The sequence below is a fragment of the Epinephelus lanceolatus genome, chromosome 20 (genome assembly GCF_041903045.1).
Source record: "Epinephelus lanceolatus isolate andai-2023 chromosome 20, ASM4190304v1, whole genome shotgun sequence".
Classification (NCBI taxonomy): Eukaryota; Metazoa; Chordata; class Actinopteri; order Perciformes; family Serranidae; genus Epinephelus; species Epinephelus lanceolatus.
In genome coordinates this window covers 32,983,818-33,003,124 of record NC_135753.1, presented here as the reverse complement: position 1 = coordinate 33,003,124, position 19,307 = coordinate 32,983,818, and the positions used below count along the sequence as shown (strand labels likewise).

Below are 19,307 nucleotides of genomic sequence, written 5' to 3'. Positions count from 1 at the left end.
TACTGGTTTTGAGCTCCCTCCCTCTGAGTGCTTTACCTCCCCTCTGCTTAATCTTGAAACCATCAGCTCCCCAGTCCGCTTCTCTCTAAACTGATGTTTGAAATATTTATTTCATTTATAGGCCGGGTTAGCAAACCCCGAATGGCCTTACAGATTTCAGCATGTGTCGTTCTGAAGGGGTTCAGATTCAGCTGTGACTTATGCACCATTTTTCTCACTGTCACCAGCAAACTTTGCTCCTGCCATGGTGATGACTTGTATATGGGCCACACAGGCCTGGATAAATGCAAATGTCCACTGTCCTTGTGAGCTCATGACGTCAGCTGGTGTACAGCCAAGCCTGTTAACTTCACTTACCTCAGGTTCAGTTCTCTTAAAGGTCCAGTGAGTAGGATTCAGGGGGTATATTGGCAGAAATGGAATTTAACATAATAAGTATGTTTAATTTCATGTATAACCTGAAAACAAAATTTACATAGGGAGCGGGTCCTTATCCACAGAGTCCGCAATAGCCCTGTTTCCACTGAACAGTACAGTACGGTTCAGGTACGCATTTTTTCCATTTCCACTGTGAAAAGTTGTGGATGGTACCAATGGAACCGTTCCGTACCGTCCCCATGTTTGGTCCCCCCTCTGTTGTGTTACCTGGCACACAGATCTGGTACTAAAAGATGGAGCTGTGAATACCACCCACATTTAAGAGTACTGCGATCAGAAAAAAAGTCGAGCACACCTTCAGTTATCAGAGAAAAAATGGTGAGCACACATTAGCAGGTGCAGGGCAAGCGACCTGTCTCCAACAGGCCGAGGAGCCTTTAAGAAATGCTGATTTGTAAAGTGAAACTGCTTTATTCAGTGGTTTTACTGGTTTTAATTACCTGGTTTGTTTGTTTCTGAGAGGAAAAGATCTCTGCGCATGGTTTAGCTTCCAGCAAAAATCTGAACAATGATCACTAAAGAAATTAAAACCCAGAGTTCACCTGGTTGCTACAATCTCAAATTCTCACCACTAGATGCCACTAAATCCTGTTCCTGTCAGTGCAAAAGGTTATTTCCAAACACTTCAATTCCTGTCTTTAAGTATAAAAAACACTGACATAAGCAGCCGCATAGAATTCATCCTGAGTGCTGCTTCCAAAACTTCTGTTTAGCAAACACACGTGCACTTTACTCCAGAAATTGATTGTTTGCAGGCAAGAAGGATGTGTGGATGGAAAGCCTCCCGAGGCATGTGTGCCATCTGTTTAGTTTTTAAAAAGCAGCTTAATATTGAATTTTTCAACAGATCAAAAAGTGGAATTTTCTTGTTGTCTGAAATGAATTTTCTGGAGTTGTTTCTGATTGGGGACAGCAGTGTTCCTCAAACAACAGGAAAGGCAGGGACAATGGAAGGAAGTAGAGGCTGGAGGGAAATGCTTTATTGCCTCTATGTTTCCTTTCCTTCCAGTGACAAGCAGCAGAGCTGTGTTAGGGTGGTTTTTCTGTAGTTTGTGGCACTTTGAGGTGTGTTTATTTTCTTGTTGTGTGTATTTGGATGGGTGCATCAGAGGACAAGACAAAGAAGCAGAGCGTCTATAGATGAAAATGACGTGTGTGTGTTAGCCTGTATAAGCCCTCATGTTGGCATTCATGTGTATGTTTATTAATCTTGTCTTGTCCGTCTCCAGAGTGTGTGTTTGTATTCCTGCACATGTACAGCACTTATGTTCTCTTTTATGTATTATTAAACTACAGATGTACGCACATCTGTTTCTATGCATGTGTTTTTGGTGTGTGACTGTGCATGCATGTACTCCTACCTCCCACTGCCATGTCGACCCTCTGTTTCCTCTTCCCCCCATCCTCAGGTCTGTACGAGCTGCTGGCAGCTCTGCCCTCCCAGCTGCAGCCCCATGTCAGCCGCCCCGAGGACAACACCTTCCTCCAGGACATGTTCGGGGAGAAAAGCCTCCAATCGCTCGTCAAGGTAAAACAAACAAACAAAAACAGCACCTCTTTCTTTTAGAGTCATGTGTTGAAGTTTTGCTCAGTGGTTCAGTTAAGATGTTTTCTGAGGTTTTGATGTTCATGTTGGTTTTGCCATAGCAATTCATATCCATCATGGTTGAAGCACTTCAGTTCTTTATGAATGTTTACTATCAGACTGGTGATTTACGTACGTTTAGATGTGTGGATATCATTTGTTTTACTATTTAAGATCTCAATACAGAATATCAGGGGTGTCTCCGACTATCAGTTTACATAGTTTAATATGATTTGTCAAATCTTGCCTGTTGACTGACTGTCAAATCGTGTTTCATTTTTTGCTCATTAATCTATATTCTCATTTGTGACGTTAGTCTCAATCCAGCTGATACACCCAACTAAGCACTTTGTCTTCCTAATTTAGCTTAAGACCTTATCTTAAAATGGGATGTATTCCATTCAGTGCTGTTTGTTGTGTGTCTAGGATGCATTTTGTAGGTGTGTGTTTGTAGGTGCGGCAGCAGCGGTGTCCGCAGTACTGAAAGGAAGTGGACAGCGGACAGAACACATCACTTAGTTCACTTCCTGCTCGCTTTCAGTGGTTTTAAACATAACTTTTGATTTGCTCTTAAATAGAGAGAGAAAGAAAGAGAGTGATGAAAGCTGAAAGCCACAAACAGCTGTTTGTACGCGCCTCCCCCTGCTGATTTTGGCAGAGAACTGTTCAAGCTTGAATTCTCGCCTCGCTGTTGTATGTCTCTGCAAACCCGTCAAGTTGCAGTTACAGTTTACATCCACCTCTGTGAAAATGTGGATGCTTTACACACATCTTTAACCCCACAGCACAGACGATTTATACGATCAGCACAGTTTTAAGTTTGGAACCCAAGATTAGTGTCACCAATTTAGTATCAGATCAAATGTCTCCCCTTCTGTTTCTGAGTTAGAACGTTGGGTAATGGCTAGACAAGTGTTTTTTGCAGAATATTATGATGTTACAGTGAAGTTGACCTTTGACCTTTTGGATATAAACTGTTATCACTTGATCATTTATCCTATTAGACATTTGTGTGAAATTTTGTCATAATTGGCATATCAATTCTAGAGTTATGGCCAAAGACATGTTTTGTGAGGTCACAGTGACCTTGACATATGACATGAGACCACCAAATTCTAATCAGTTCATTCTTGAGTCCAAGTGGATGATTGTGCCAAATTTGAGAATATTCTCTCATGGCCTTCTTAAGATATCGTGTTCACATGAATGAGATGGATGCGAGGTCAGAGTGACCTTGACCTTTGCCCACCATATTCTAGTCAGTTGAGTAAAACTTTTTCATAACTGGCATATGAATTCTTGAATTATGGCCACAAATGTTTTGTGAGGTCACAGTGACCTTGACCTCTGACTTTTAACCACTAAAATCTTAATAGTTTATCTTTGAGTCCAAGTGAATGTGTGTGACAAATTTGAGGATACATCCTCGCAGCCTTCTTGAGATATCACATTCTCATATGAATGAAATTGATGCAAGGTCACAGTGACCTTGACTTTTGACCACCATACTCTAATCAGTTTCTCTCTGACATAAAGTGGACATTTATGCCAAATTTAAAGAAATTCCCTCAAGGTGTTCCTTGAGCTACAGTGTTGAGGAGAATGCAATGGACAGGGTAACTATGACCTTTGACTTTGACTTTTAACCACTAAAATCTTACCAGTTCATCTTTGAGTCCAAGTTAACGTTTATGCTAAATATGAATTTGAAATTTGAAATCCACGCTCGGTGTTCTTGAAATATCGTGTTCACAAGAATGTGACAGACGGAAGGACAACCCAAAAACATAGTACCTCATGTCACAGCTATCGCTGGTGCAGAGACATAATAATGATAATAATGATTAGTACTCTGTGAGGACCACATTCTTATGTGAGTGCTCTGCTAAATAGATTAATACCAAAATAAGGTAGATATAGTGACTTGTTTTGGAAGAAACCAATCAATTCTCTGTAAAATCAGACATCCAGCACCCGCATTCAGCCTGAATGGATCGATCCTTTGTTGGATAACCACATTTTCCTGCAACTGTAATGATTCGTTTGTGAGATTGGCAGTCGATTCAGGCTCCTTAAATCAAATCACTGAATGAGTCGACTATTCTGGGTCACTCCTAATAATAAAATCTGAAATAGTAGTAGACGTTTTAACAGCCTCGGGCCAGACAGTCAGTGTCTATTTTAACACTGGATCTGGAATTACGTCTAAGTCAACGTTACTCACCTTTACAGTCACATACTTCCTGCTGCCGACACACACTTGCACCTTTGCTCAACACAGCTTTATATAACCTCCTCCCGTGCAGTCTCATTCATACATTACTGAGTTTATTGTCATTCCAACAGTCGACCCACCCAGATCTTCTGACTCCCCCTCTGCCAGCATGAATGTGCCTGTGGTCCGATTACCGTCTGTTAAACTAGATACCTGCTGAGTTCGGGGAGAAGATGAGCACACTTGATATCTTTATACGCTAGCAGACAGACAGAGGTAATGAATGTAACACATTCAGTCTGTCTGATCTAACCTCATCTTCGCTTGGGATTCTCCACAATCCATAGCCAATTTCCTTCTTCGTCTCTTCTGTTGGAAAGGGAACAGGAGGGGTTTGTACTGTAAATGAGCTCGCTTGTCAGTCACTGTTCAACCTGCAAATACATGTAACAACTGCTGCAGCTCTTTCTCCAGTTCACTGATGTAACTGAGAATGCTTTATTACTCAGTGTGCTAAAAAAAAAAAACTGTCTAATTGTTGGTTACATTTGACTGTATCCTTTGTATATGGCCTCCATTTTAAAAGAATGCCCGACATTGTTTTCATGTGCTGGCATGATATATTTCCCCCTTTGGTGGTCTCTCTTGTTCTCCAGCCAGAATCATTATGTCACAGAGACGATTGAGGGAGAAAAATGGACATAATTTTCATCCCCTCCCACTAAAGAAATCTTTTCTGTGTAAGCATGTTTGTTCAGGATCCAGGGTTGTAATGCGCCAATGTGAGCGTGTAAAAGTGCCTGAATTATGGCATACCTCAGACGCTGAAGCATAAACCCTGATGTCGGGACTTGAGGAAACCAGAAGGGTTTCATTTGATGCCTGGATTGTTATGGATGGCCGAAGAATAAGGCCTCTTGAACATGGATAATGATGGGCAGGGCCTGCGCATGTTCAGGCTCTCGTTCTGGCCGGCCCCAAAGAAAACACAGCGCAGTGTGGGGCAGATAGAATGATGCTAATGAAGGTGGCATTATGTTTCTGTGATATTTAGCCAGGCAGAAGGGTGGAGCTCCCAGAATTCACCTAGCTCTCTAACCACCTCTGATTATACCTGGCTAAACTTTCAAGAGGAACTCAAAGAGCAGAACGTGTTGGGCTGTTAAGACAAAACTGCCATGTCCTCACAGGCTCTATACCTGGAGTGCAGGAAGCTTTGTGCCAATTGCTAGACGAATTTGTGCTTGAAATGTCCACAAAGTGAATAGTTTTCCATGGCAGTGTTCCCCATTACTGTTGCCTACTTACCCAATAGTTAAGATGTAACCGAAATTCTGTATAGAAGATAGTTTGTAATACAAAAGGTGAGTGATTTTTGGGGAGGAAAAAATCATCAAAAGGCAGATTAGTGCAGCATCGACTGCATTTCTTTGGGTTTACCTACCAGACTTTGAGCTTGTGTAGTGACTGACAGAATTTGCAGTAACAATGATGTTGATAGATTTTTAGAAGCCACAGAATGACGTTTAAGTGGGTCCCCGATAACACAAGGCATTTTTTGACAAATTGCAGTGTTAAACTCATGTTTGATCTTATATGGTCACACTACACACAATATCCAATGTGCCAATATGTAACCACTCATTTGACTGCTAACCAATATCCATATATTCAATATATCCACTTTTCTCCCTACCTATATTTTAGTGATCATCAAGTCTCTGCTGTAGTGGAATTAAGATCATATTATACATACATACTCTTATCATGATGGCCCTCCAGCAGATGAAGACATGAATACAATACTTTTCAATATGTAATATTCATTCATTGTGCAAGTATGAAAAAAGCATGTTGACTGATTCTGATAGTTCATTTTAAAGCCAATATCGGCCGATACTGATGAAGTGCCAAGATTATGGTGCGTCTCAACAGACAACAGTAAAGCATCATTTGGTCATCATCATCATTAACATGAGTCAATACAGCATCAATCAGTGGCCATGTGAGTTTATTTACCAATAACAAGATTGCAGCCTTGAATATTAAAATTAAATCAGTGCAACAAGGATCCGTCCTCTTGTAGCAAGAGCATTTAGTCTCTTCAGCAATTATTTAATCTTTGAACATGTGATCTTGTCTGTGCAAGGTTGGTGCAAAAATTGAAAGGGGCTGACAGTGAAGTGACTTGGTGCATTCAGATTTTAATGTGTCAAAGATGGAGGACGCCATACTATCAGCATCACTGGAATTAGATTGGGGATACAAGCAACAGATATTTCAAGTGCATACCTTGTTGTGGAGGTACTCAAGGCATGTCCTTTTGAAAGGAGACCCCAGGCTATAGGTGAGGGATTAGATCTGATCAAAGATTGCCATGTAATCCCAAAGGTGGAGTTGGAGAAAGTAGCTAGAGAAAAGGAGTTTCTGGGTTACTTTGCATAGCTTTCAAACCAGATAAATAGCGATGGATGGATGGATTGATAAGCAGGAAAAAAAATTATCTGCAGTACCAATCCATACCAATGGCAAAGAGACTGCGAGTTCTTAGACACAGTTTCCCCTTTCTCCATCCTGTCTTATTTTCTTTTGTTGAAACTGATTACAAAGGGAAGTTCAAAAAATGGAGCTCAGCGATTGTCAAACACTGACATGTCAGATGTGTGTGTGTGTGTGTGTGTGTGTGTGTGTGTGTGTGTGTGTGTGTGTGTGAATGAAAGAGAGGTTGAACAGTAAAATAAACTCCCAAAATGCCATTATGAAATTTGAATACCACTCTGTTCATGTGCCAGGGAGATATTGAGTGGCTTTCACTCTGTCAGTGCAGTTCAGTAAATATTAGTTAAGCTTTTAGCTGATGTGACCCAATTCATTATTGCTACTGTGGCAGGATAAATACTCCCAATTACAACAGAGTTATGGTCATGTCTCGCAATCACAGCCACAGTAGTAAATTTGTGATCAAATACGTCCGCGCAACATCAAAGAACCACATTATTTCTTCACCACAACAAGCCTGTTTTGAACCGTTTTTTATTCTTCCTTTTTATTCAATGGAGAGAAACTGAGCTGCTTTTAGCGTCTCTTATCATTAACGTAGAGGCATAAGTAGAAACTGCCCCGCTCCAGACAAGCAGAACTATGTGTTTCCTCTGCTTTCTACTTGGTACTGAGACGTGAGCCAGCCTGTCAGCCCGTGAGCCAAATGGACAGACAGGGAGACTTTGAAACACACACAGAAGTACAGAACAACCATCTCACCTTACAGCAGAGACCAGCACTCCGTCGCAACGTTCAGGTGAACATGGCTAACGTCAGTGGCACACCATTAATAAAACCTTAATTGTCCCCTTCCTCTAAAGCCCCACTACCAAATCTCCACAGATTCCACCTTCTATTCCACAAGGCTGTGAAGGGGATACTTTGGGAATGGCTAAACAGCAGAGAGAAAACACACACGTCATGTTAATCTGACAGGCTCGGCAGCTCAGGTCGCTCATATGGAAACGCTCAAGCCTCACCTGGGTAATTATGAAGCATCAGTTTCTGGTCAGTCTGTCTTAAGGGAAAGAGAAGGACCAGAGGAAGGGGTGTCAAAGATGGAAAGAGAGACAAGAAAGAAGAAGACCTACATGAAGAGTTAAACCAGATTTAGGTTTTTGTCTGTCTCTCCTCACCTGTCCTCATCAGACGGTTGGGACAACCTCTCACATCCCTCCTAATCCTGTTATGTTACAGAGATGAAACAAATATTTTCTAATATCGTCTTTCAGCAGGACGCAGGGCTCGCAAGTCCTCCTCATTTTGCAGACTTTTCATCGGTGCAGCATCAGAGCTGACATGTAATGCGAGCGCTGGCGTGTATAGCTAGCATAGCTAAAACGACGCAGACAGTTCCCCTCTTTTCAATTAAAGGGAGTTACTCAAGTGTGCTTTCTATAAATTCCACCACACTCACTGTTCCCCTGCCAAGTTCCAGCTCCACAAAAAGCCACAGGAAATATAATACAATATTCAATTTCCACCTGCCTCAGGTGGGGCTCTCCTTAAAGACCAAGTTTCTGTCAGCAGGCCTTTAGCCAGGCCCCGAGATCCCTCATTTTGTGGTCAGTCAGTTTTCCCTTAAATTCTGCTCCTGTTAGTTGCTAATAGGCTTGGCACTTGCGACATTGTTGCACAGCAACATTGATGTGGGCTTGCCAGTTTGTTCTTAAGCGCTACAGGCCTTTAATGACATGTAAAGGTGCTGCAGCTGACGCTTGTACCCAAGTGGAAAGTTTCAGCTATTTTTGGTAAATGAGCTCATTTTCAGACAAACTGGACTGTATTCCTTGAGTAGCAGACTTGGTATCCCATGAATAACTGGATCGCGCTCTAGGTAGCCCTCCAAGTTTTATGACTCACCCTGTAATGTCCATCAACTCTGCTCCTTCACAACAGCCATAGACTTGCCCTTTGGGCACATATCTTATCCTTTCCACACCCCAAAACATACCTTGCTCCAGGTCCCCATTACCAAGGAAGATCACAAAACCAAAATTGTTCTAAACCTCTCACCCCGCTGCAATAGCTCTCTGTGAGTCATTAAAGCCCCACACCCTGCACGCAGCAATAAAATCTGGCTAATCGTCTCTGGTTCAGGACTCAGCCTGTAAACCTATACCACCTCAGAGATCCACTCATACTGTCTGTGGTCAGCACGTCCTGTGCACTGGTCGCCTCTGAACTCTGCATTTATTATATTGGGGGAACAGGAACCCTCAAGGGGAGTTAAGCAAATACCTGCAGGCTGCTCTGGAGAAGGGAGCTTCCATCTTTTAAAAGAGGTGACCGTCATATTCATCTATCCTCTTGAGCAACTGTGTTTGTCAACTCTGCATAGATTCTTGTAATCTCATTGAAAAAACTTTGGTGTAGTAGTGATTGTAAATTAAAGAATTATGTGTGGATTTTGGTTACAGTGATTCAACTTGTCATTTGTTGCTAGAAAATATTTTTTCTGACACAAGCCGGGTGGTTATTTACGGTTTGAAAACCTCACTCCAATCCAAAATAAATCCCATTCCTTGCAATGTTATACTCTACGCTTAGGCCACCTTCCAGATATTTTCCTAGGAGTTTAATGGGTGACTACAGCATGAAGTCGAAAGATCATGCTTAATGTCCACAAACAAGCACCTCTGAATTGAGCCAGAAGAGCTAGACACACAGACGATTAATGAAGCCAAAAGTAAGGTTGTGATGGGGACAGTGGAACAGTGGAGAGGAGGGAAACTCCTTAGTGCAGCAGACAGGCTGCAGTATGGCCCGTTGACTACTGCATAACCTTAAAACTCAATGACTTGAACCATGTCTAGAGAACAGGGGGGGGGGGGGGGGACAGTGAAAAGGAGGAGAGGCCTACAGATCCACCAGTCCCCATTCTATCAGTCAAATGTCTGTATTGGTAATCAAGGAAAATCTCTGGAGTGATCCCACAACCATTATTCCAGGTCACTTTGGTTGACCCCGATTTTGTATTCCTAAGGAAAAAAAGGACTCAAAGTGAAACCAGAAGGTCTACACGATATGAAGCCAATCTTAATAGGACAAGGAGCATAGGAGCAATACACAGAATATGGAAAATGAGGTTCATGGTGCCATATAGTGTATTTATGGCTCCCACATGGCCCGAGAACTGCCTGAAGACATCAGGGGCTCACCTGGAGCTTTTAAAGGTAGTCTTAACAAATTTATACGTTGAATTGACTGCCTTAAAAGTACTCAAATCAATCTGATTCAGTAAGTCAGATGCATTTGTCCTGGCTTTATGCCCTCAGCCATTCAGGATCTTGCTTCCTAACCTAATAGCTGCTATACATCATATGAATGAGTTGCTTGATTGATATATGCCATTTCCCTTGGTGATGTTTTTGTACTGCGCAGAGTTAGAGACTGAAACACAAACAGAAAACTGCCACTGGGGAGTTTAGCTGTGTCTCAAGGTTGTCTTCGTATGTACACAAATGTAACTGTGTCCTGCACTGTCCTGGCCTTACAGAATACATGGAGGCGTGTCAGGGGCCTCTCTGCTCCGTTTTCCAAGAGCTCCAGGAGGAAATGTATCCCCTATCTAAATGATGTGGCTGTCATGATGTTGGCCAGCTGCCCTGGTCTCTCTGTCTCTCTCTTGTCCATTAGATCTACTGCTAGTTCTTAATCAGCTGTCACATTCTCCAGACCTTTTTCCATAAAAAAATGAGAGACGAGCTCAGGCACCACACCACTCTGTATGGGGTCTTGGTGAAGGAAAGGTGATGGGTTTGTGAATTCTCTGCTCAGCAATGTGAGGATACATCAGGCCAGTCATTGGCATATTTGACCATTAATCAGTTGAAAGCCCAGTGTCCTCAAGACCTTCAATGCACTGTTTAGCCCCAGTCTCGCGCAAGAAGAATTTTAAATGGCTTATACAAGTAAAGAAGAAGCATATCAACAGAATCGTAAGTCGTGTCCTGGAGAAATTGGTATTGCGGGTGTGTTGTTTTTATGTCTAAATACAATTCTACATTTTAGAAAATCAACCACCACAGAAGAAATGTCTGAGATGGTACCGTTATTTGGGGTGTTAGCGCCATGATAAAAGATTGTTATTTGCTACCAATGTGTAAACTTAGTTACCACTAATGGCAGTGTTGACTGGATGCTGTCCAGGGCTTGAGCAGTGTTGGGCTTGTTACTCTAAACATGTATTACTCATTAGGGGTGTAACGATACATCGTTCTACATCGATACATCGATTCATTGATTAACGATCCAATTATATCGATGCAAAATGAAAACATCGATCCATATTGTCATCTTAAAGATACACATTTATTTTGAAATTCACATAGCACGTCTGTGTCACCATTTCTGGGCAAGCGCGCCTCCGCTCAAACAACAAACAGAGCTCAGAAATAAAATGGTCAAATCATATTCTAGTTGTTTTGTGAGTTGATGTAAATGATTGTGTTAGATGGGCATATGATATCGCGTCATATCAGTCGCAGGCTCCTGAATCGAATCAAATCAAAATCGTATCGTGACAGACTTTGTGATATCGGCAAACATTGTATCATCATCCAAACAAATCGATATAATGTCGTATCATGATGAAGCTGGTGATTTACACCCCTATTACTCATTACTCGTTACTGTTTTCAAAAGTAATAATATTACTTGATGTATCACTCCCTGCCAGCAGCAATTCGTTACTCTACTCGTTATATTACTTTTCCATTACACTCCATAAAATTGGTAATTGCGTATCTCCCCAAAATTCAGATGTGTGCTTCTGTGTGAATGTCAGGGTAATCACTGGTTAGCGTAGCTAAAGCTAGATAGTGTACAAATGATTTTTTAAAATGTATTTATTTTTACCCGGGGGTCTTCAGTTGCAAATGTTGTTTTCATCTACAACATATCCAACCACAAGCTTCAGTACTTCTTTGTAGCCTTCAGCTGCCCATGATTAAATAACAGTTTAGGTTGTTTAGCCAGCGCAGGGCTACAGCCGACCTCCGCGGACTAGGAGGGTTCACCTGTGGTGGGGTGTATTTCCTGGAGCTTCATGTTGTTGTGCTGTTGGTCGCAGTGGCCTAGATGTTTTAGACCTTAGGTTTGAGGACGTGTTTTTCGCAGCGGAAAGGGTTTTAGTATGACTACCTGAAGCAGGTGTGCTCTTGTCACTAGTTACTACTAGTAACTAGTAAGGTGTTTCTGTCCAACACTTGTCTTTAGACCACTTTTTTTAAGTCCTGCACTTATCTTGGTCTCATACCTTGTTCAACCCTGTGTTGTCTATGTATATGTCCATAGTCTAACTGCTAAGATTAGTTTGCCCTTCATCTTAAATTTTTGGCAAATTCAGAGGACAGGATGAAGGATTGATAGTGACTTTCTAAACTTCACTCAGATGTCAGGAATATTACTTATTTACATTTTAGATTTGTTTCCAGTTAGATATTGAGTTTATACAGTGTATATATAGATTATTTCTTCCCAACATAACTCCTTAATTACTATATTAGCATTGGAAAGATGCTATTGCCTACTTTAGTCTTGAACAGGACTCAGTTTGCTTGAACTTGGTCCTCACTCGGATTTGACTGGACCTCTTTCAAACTTGACTTGGATTTGATTAAACTGATCTTGACTACAAAACAGATGCTGTCATTTTCAATATCTGCTCCGTGATGACAGCTGGTTGAATCTAATTTTAGTTGGTGTAAACTCTCAATTAGCAGGATTAGCCAGTTGTACCCTCAACAGACTGATGGAGAATGGTAATGTCATCTGCAGGATTGTTCATGAACCACAACACAATGTCCAGGACCTGTTGCCATCATACCAGGGCGAAAGCCAACACTTCATTAACTGACTTACTGTAACAGAAGAAAAAGCTTCGGCTCCTTGAGTAAACATATCATTTCACATCTATTCCAGTTGCAGCCCTGCACGTCTGTCTGTAATCCCCCCTTCCCGTCTCCCTGACTTGGTCTAGTCTATCAGGCCACGGTGCCTTGACAAGGTGTTCTGGATCAGACCAAGAGATCGGACCCGGGTGGATTAACAGAGGCCTGATACTGGATCCGCTCCGGTGGGTAGATATAGAAACAGGAGTAGGAGAAAGATCGTCAACCCCAACTGGTCCGACCTGAAGTTTTCTGGGCAGTGGACATTAACCAGAGGCCTTGAGCCTCTTTGCAAGACTCAGAAACAGAAACACTATCCAGCCCTGTGATCTCCAGACCTCTCTTTCTCCTTCCATCAGCACACCTCTCCATCTATCAACTTTCCCTCTCTTGCACGCTTGTTCCCTCTTTCTGTGCCAGACGTTGCTTGCTGTAGTGTGTCTGGATTAGTGTTTGTATGGCTTTTTTCCTTAGTTATACATCCACGTTGACAATCACGGCTTGAGGCGGTCATTGTTCTTCTTGCTGTTGCACTTTGATCTTGAAGAGAACATAAATACAGTCTGACTTACTGAATTTTATTGCGAAAGGTTTCTTGAAAAGTCTCCAAGGTAACTGACCCTTAACCTTAACAGTGATCCTCAGCAGTGGTTGGAGCTCTTGTCTGAGGAAGACGAAGATGGATGTGATGTTTTTGTTCCAGTCCATCCTTGTTGGAATTTTTTCATATCAATTCTTAGCCGTGTTAGTGTTTTTCTTCACATTTTTTTTCTCCTCATGTGTTGCTGTGTATTTTAAGCCCGCGGGGTATTTCTGGAAGCAAACACAACTTAGCCGGAGGCCTCTGTGGAGACAGGACACACACTGCTCCTTTTGTAGCATGTTTTTTTCTTAAGCTTTCAGTGAAGGTGCACATTCATTCATCTTTTCTCAGCGTCTACTTCAGGGAGCTTTCCTCCCCTGAGTTTCGAGCATTTTGATCCTGACTCTTCTTCCTTATTTTACATAAAAGTAGCACTACATTTCTCATCGGAGAAGCTTCATAATCCCAGTCTTTGATTCAGCTGTGTGTCCAGGAGTCGCACTCTGGTTTGAGCTAAGCCCTCCTTGGCTGTAGCACACTGTCTCTCACTGTTTTTTTTTTTTTTTCTTTTAATTCCACCAGGCCACTTCTCTCGTTTGCCAGGAGCACTGTAGCCTCACCAAAGGGACAGAGAACGTGCTATGCAAAAAGCGGGGTAATGACTTTAAAATACATTACTGCGTCATGGACAGGCACTTGGAAAGTGTCCTGAACTGTAAATAAAAGCATTTCAATCTCGCATTTGCTCAGCGAGCAGAGGAGAAATTCCACAGTAACTAAGTAAGTCGAGGTGGTGGAGCAACAACTACCTAAGCAGATGTCACTAGGACCGTGGTATGTTGGATCGCTGAAGACACTGGCAACCTCTCTCATTTATTTCATCTGTTTTCTTACAAAGATGATGAGGACAGATGAAGTAACCGGAGCTGCCTGCCTGGCTTTTTACGGCCCTCTTTTTGTAGAAGAACAGACAGAGGAGTCGGAGCACTGGGTGGAGTTGTTGGGACTTCATGAACAGTAGAGAAGTAACCGTTCAAATATGACGTGGCTATGTGAAATTAAACAGATGAGGATAAAAAATTTCCAGGAATTGCCCTTGAGTGGCTGTCTTAAATATGATGCCATGAAACATGGAACACACTGACAGCAGTTCAACTCAGTACCACTTAAAGAGTGGAGTATACTCAGGCGTATGTCAGCTGCACTGCAAGCTTGTACTGTAAGTTCTATCTCTGTCCCCAGCCTTATCGCCGCTCTCGTGCAAGTTCCTGCATTTCTCCAGGTCATTCCAAAACCTTCTATATTGCTTGCTCTTTCCGCTACCATTTGTCTAACTTCACATCCCTTCTGGGGTCCTCAAGTCCCAGCTTTGTGCGCTCTACAGCTGAGCTGAGGAACCATCTGCCTCCCACGGGCCTTCGACAGATTACCTCCACGACGCGCCTAATGCACCATGTTTTATAGCCGAATAATGTCGGCTTTACACAGGGATTTGAACCTCTAAGCTGACCTTGAAACATGGCTGCTCGGCTGGCTGAGACACAGTCCTCACGGGTCATGATTTATCACAGGAGACTGCATGGATAAGTCGAGCTGAAATGGCTCCACCTGTTAGAGGCCAACAGTTGAGCTGGAGTTTTTAAGGTTAGAGAGGGGCGTACATACGCAATGACATTTAACACATAGTTGTGCTCCATTTTTGTCACCAGAAAGTGCCTTTGGAATGCAGACATGGCGTATTGATACTGTTGTGAATGACATCATGGAAGCTGGTGGCAATCAAAGACAGATGACAGCTTGAAAACGTTCAAATAAACCTATCTACACATCTTTTTGCTAATCAGACCTTCCCCAAAATTTCTAGCCCAAAGCCAAAGTACTGAAAAACATTTCCAATGGGAATGCCATCAGAGAGGACAGATCGCCTTGTGTGATTGTGTCATCGAACAGTATCCACAGAGCTGCTACTGTGGAGTGCTGTCTAGTTAAAAATGGTTTGTGTGGTGGGGAGGAAATATTATGTCTAACAATCCAAAAACAGATGTTTAATTGTGCACAGCATCTGTAGCTGCTCACAAAGTGACAGCAAACAAACTGCTACTCTTGTCACTCTCTGTCCTGCTGAGTGGTTCTCTGTCGCAAATTGACACAGCTCCATCTGCATGTGTGTGTGTTTGCACCCACATGTGTGGATTTGGCCACCGAGTTGGCCCGGGAGCTTCTCTGTCACTCTCTCCAGCCAGAGGGCCTTCTGTTCCACCATCGTGCTGGAATGCTTTGTGGGACATCCAGCTGGAGGCTCCAGGACCGGGGCCCAGCTATCAGTCAGCCCCGTGGCCCAGCTCCCCTTCACCATGCTGGGCTGAGAAGAGGCTCAAGAGTGGCTGCTGGGAGGATAGGCGTCCCTGTCTGTTTTCTGATGGGACCTGACAGCAGCCTGTAGGCTGTCAACACATTCCCACACAGCTGCTCTTAAAACGCAAATGGGATTGCTGTAGTGTTTTGTGTTAATGTGTGTGCGTGCGCATGTGTGTGTGTGTGTGCGTAGGCCGGAGCACAAGCATGTGGCCGTGTATAAATTATTCCATCTCTGCTCCACATATCAGTTTTTGAGTGATGAAGTGTTTTTTTGTGTGTAAATGAGTAAACGTTAACACACGAGTCAGGCGTACTTTCCATTTTACTAAGTCTCCAGAGATACAGCTTTGTCTCTCAACATTGTGCAGTTGCAGTGTTGAGGCTGATAAGGAAATGTTTAGCCAATTTAACCAGACTGTTGAAATGATTTGGAAATCCTCACCGGGCCACTAGGGCATATCAAATGCATGGTGGAAAAACGGGATTGTTTGTACAGTGGCTGAGCGAGCTGAAATACTTAGAAGCACTCTGTTGTGCTCAGTCGAGGGTGTGTGAAAGAGTTGTGTTTGTGTACTTCTAGTGAGATTTCTTGCCGTTTTGATGTACTGTGAGTGTGCATGAGTAGAACACGGTGAGGATGTAGGCTGTACATGTTTTCATACATGTGTGCTTGTAGCAGTGCACATGGGTTTGTGTGTGTGCATACTTTGCTCGCACGTGTGTGTGTTTGCTCAGAGAGGCCTCGCTGTGGCCTCTGTGGCCCAACACTGACCTCCTTCCTCTCTCTCTCTCTTTCGCTTACTGATGAACACAATCTGTCCTTTCAGATCCACGAACAGCTGCAGCACTACGAACAGAGCAAACCCGTCCCCATCCTGGACAGCGCCGCAGCTCTGGCCAATGAAGTAAGTTCTTTTTTTGGAAGGAAGGCTTCCCTTTACTTAGTTGCACATGCTGATGGGTGACAAATGAAAGAAAGACACAATATAAGGTGTCTCAGTGAGGTGACAAGCCAACGTGATCCCCCAAAAGGTTCTTACAGAAATATCTGCAAGTATTCACTTAGGATGAGATGTGGAGACTGTGAAGGCCACAACGTATGATTCACATCATCTTCAGACTCATATAACAAAGGGATGGGTATCAAGACTTGTCAGTGCCAAGTATTGATAAGCTCCCGGACAAAAAATGCTGCTATTAGTATTAATGTGACGTTAATTAATTCTGACATAACCAGCATTTCAAATTATCAAGCGTCCCCTTCAGATGACAAAGCTCCCATTGTAGGCAATTACATTTGACATTGTATAACCGTGTGTTTACATTCTGTGCTCTCCAGTCGTGGCTTACAGGGCAAAACATTCAAGTGTGGGCTCGCTTTACTAAATATAATCAAAATGCAGCTGAAGGCAATTTATAATGTAAAAAAGTAGCTGCATGTAAAGAGGTAGCAACAGCAACCCCATGACACAACTACAAATACAACATTCTGTTAATCTAAAGCAGTGCAGTGTGTTTAACTGCTTCAGCAGAGACATACGTCCTCAGTGTAGCCTCCAAGTTCCCATAATGATGGGATTTCTCAAAATAAAAATATGACTGTCTCGACCTCGTCACGTCAAGGTAACACTTGCTTTCGTTATAAATAAGTCAGTAGTCATTAACTAAGTACATAGTTAGCATCAGTTTTAAGCACTTCTAATATATGTCCCTAAATAAGCTGTCGAGAGTTTTTTTTTTTTTCTTCCTTAGCAGTTTGCTAAGTTTGAGTCACAGAATGGAGAATTAATTAGTCAATCAGCTTGTGGTCAGATAAACAACACCAAAACGAGAGCCCTGCTGTTCAAAGAAATAGAGGGTTATATTTCTATATGAATTAAGAAATGGTGAAGTTTCACTTTCACTGCGCCTGGCGTCTCTGCCCAGAGTTTGCTCTGCTGCTCTGAGAGTGTGGTGCTCTGAATAACAAACAGTTTATGTATTCAAACATTGTTCCAAATTAACAGTCCAGTTTCAAAAATAGAAAATCCACATGTGGCAGCAAATGCTGATATCGTGGCGGGCCACCATAAATGAACAAAACCCTGGGGTGCGTTCATAAATCCAATCTGATGCTCTACACTAAAATGAAAGTGCTATTGTTAGAAAAAATAGAGCATTATACCTTCATATGAATTAATGAACTGTTAAGTTCATCACACTTTCACTGCACTTGGCACTCTGCTGCTCCATTCCATCAGACAAAGTGCCCAGAGTACGATCGTCACCTCTGAGAGTGTGGTGCTCTGAATATCGAAATGGTATATATATTTGGCATTGCTCCAAATGAAGAGTCCAGCTGCAATATGTGTCAGCAAGTGCTGATATTGTGGCAGTCCGCCACAAATAAATGAAACAGTTTTCATTATTACAGATTCGTTTTTACTCCAAGTGATGGAGAATAGTATCAGCAAGAGTGTATCAATATCAATAAGATCCCAACGATAACCATCCCTGATCAGTCTATTCTGGGAGCGCTCTTGTCCATTAGAAAGGACTCTGCATTTTTTATGTTTCTTTAACTCGTTTATCCAGGTTTTCCTTTCATTTGTCACCCACTTACACACATCATGTCTTTTTGTCTTGCATGGTCTGTCCTGCTGTTTGTGTTTGAAAACCCAAGCAAACATGATTTACATATATGTAAATTCAGAGAGACTCAGTGTAAACAGGCAGATTGTCTTGTTCTGCAGATTGAACACAAATAGACCAGATACCTGTAACACACACTCACACAGTCACACATGCATACACTCATCACCCTTCCTGGTAGTGTGCTGTAGCCTTTGCGATGCTTGTCTTCTTTCACCTCTCACCCTGCAGTGACCTAAGAACCGTCCCCTTCTCAGCGTGTTTTTCTAGACTCACTTTTACAATAACACTACACTGTCCCTCCTCTACACCCATCACCTACCCTGCCTTCCCACTCATTGCCCAAACATCTAGCCATCCACCACGAAATTGAAAATCCAGTTCTGCGAGGACAGACCAATAATTTTCCTCGGGCAGAAACCGGATGGAAAGGCCACTCAATCAGAGCAGAGCTGAAGATGGATGGGCAGGCATGACAGCGGCAGACAAAATACAGATAACTGTGGAGTTGCATCGTATAAACAGAAGTCAGGGGAGAACACGGATGTAGTGAGAGGAAACATCACCCATGGCATGCAGTCCTTTGTCATTAGTTAACCTGTTAATGAGAAGTCATCACACAGACAATAATAGTACCAGCAGCACCACTGGTGATGATTTTCTTCCACTGGCTCTGCTGCTCTCGTCAAGCTGTGAAAGATATTTAGTCTGATTTATAGAGTAAATGTCCGGTGTCCTGACATTTGTTACTGTATTGTTCATCTGCAATATTTATTGAAAGCCATGTGTGCACACAAGCACGCAAGCACCCCGCTCACATCCGCATGTGTGCACACACACGAACACACACACACACCTGTGTAAACCCAAGAACCAGCCTGGCACAGTGAACGGAGACCTTTTACTGGTGTGCGGTTTTGTTTGAAATCCCCAGCTCTGTTTATTGTAATCAAAGTGCCTCCGACTATTCCACCCCTTCTAAAGAGCCCGCAGCCATACATCATCCTAATTAGTACCGAGTCAAGGGAAAGACGAGAGAAAGAGGGGCTGAAGTTTGTACAG

General features: G+C 42.6%; 1 protein-coding gene across 3 annotated transcripts in view; it reads left to right on the top strand.

Moving 5' to 3' along the window:
* Window positions 1-19,307, top strand: part of mpp7a (MAGUK p55 scaffold protein 7a) — a 178,769-nt gene that overhangs the window by 55,557 nt on the left and 103,905 nt on the right. For all 3 annotated transcript variants that reach the window (XM_078162558.1, XM_033639051.2, XM_078162559.1), the window contains exons 3-4: window positions 1,848-1,966; window positions 16,442-16,519. In XM_078162558.1, coding sequence (XP_078018684.1) covers window positions 1,848-1,966; window positions 16,442-16,519 — 197 coding nt within the window. The remainder of the gene's footprint in view (window positions 1-1,847; window positions 1,967-16,441; window positions 16,520-19,307) is intronic.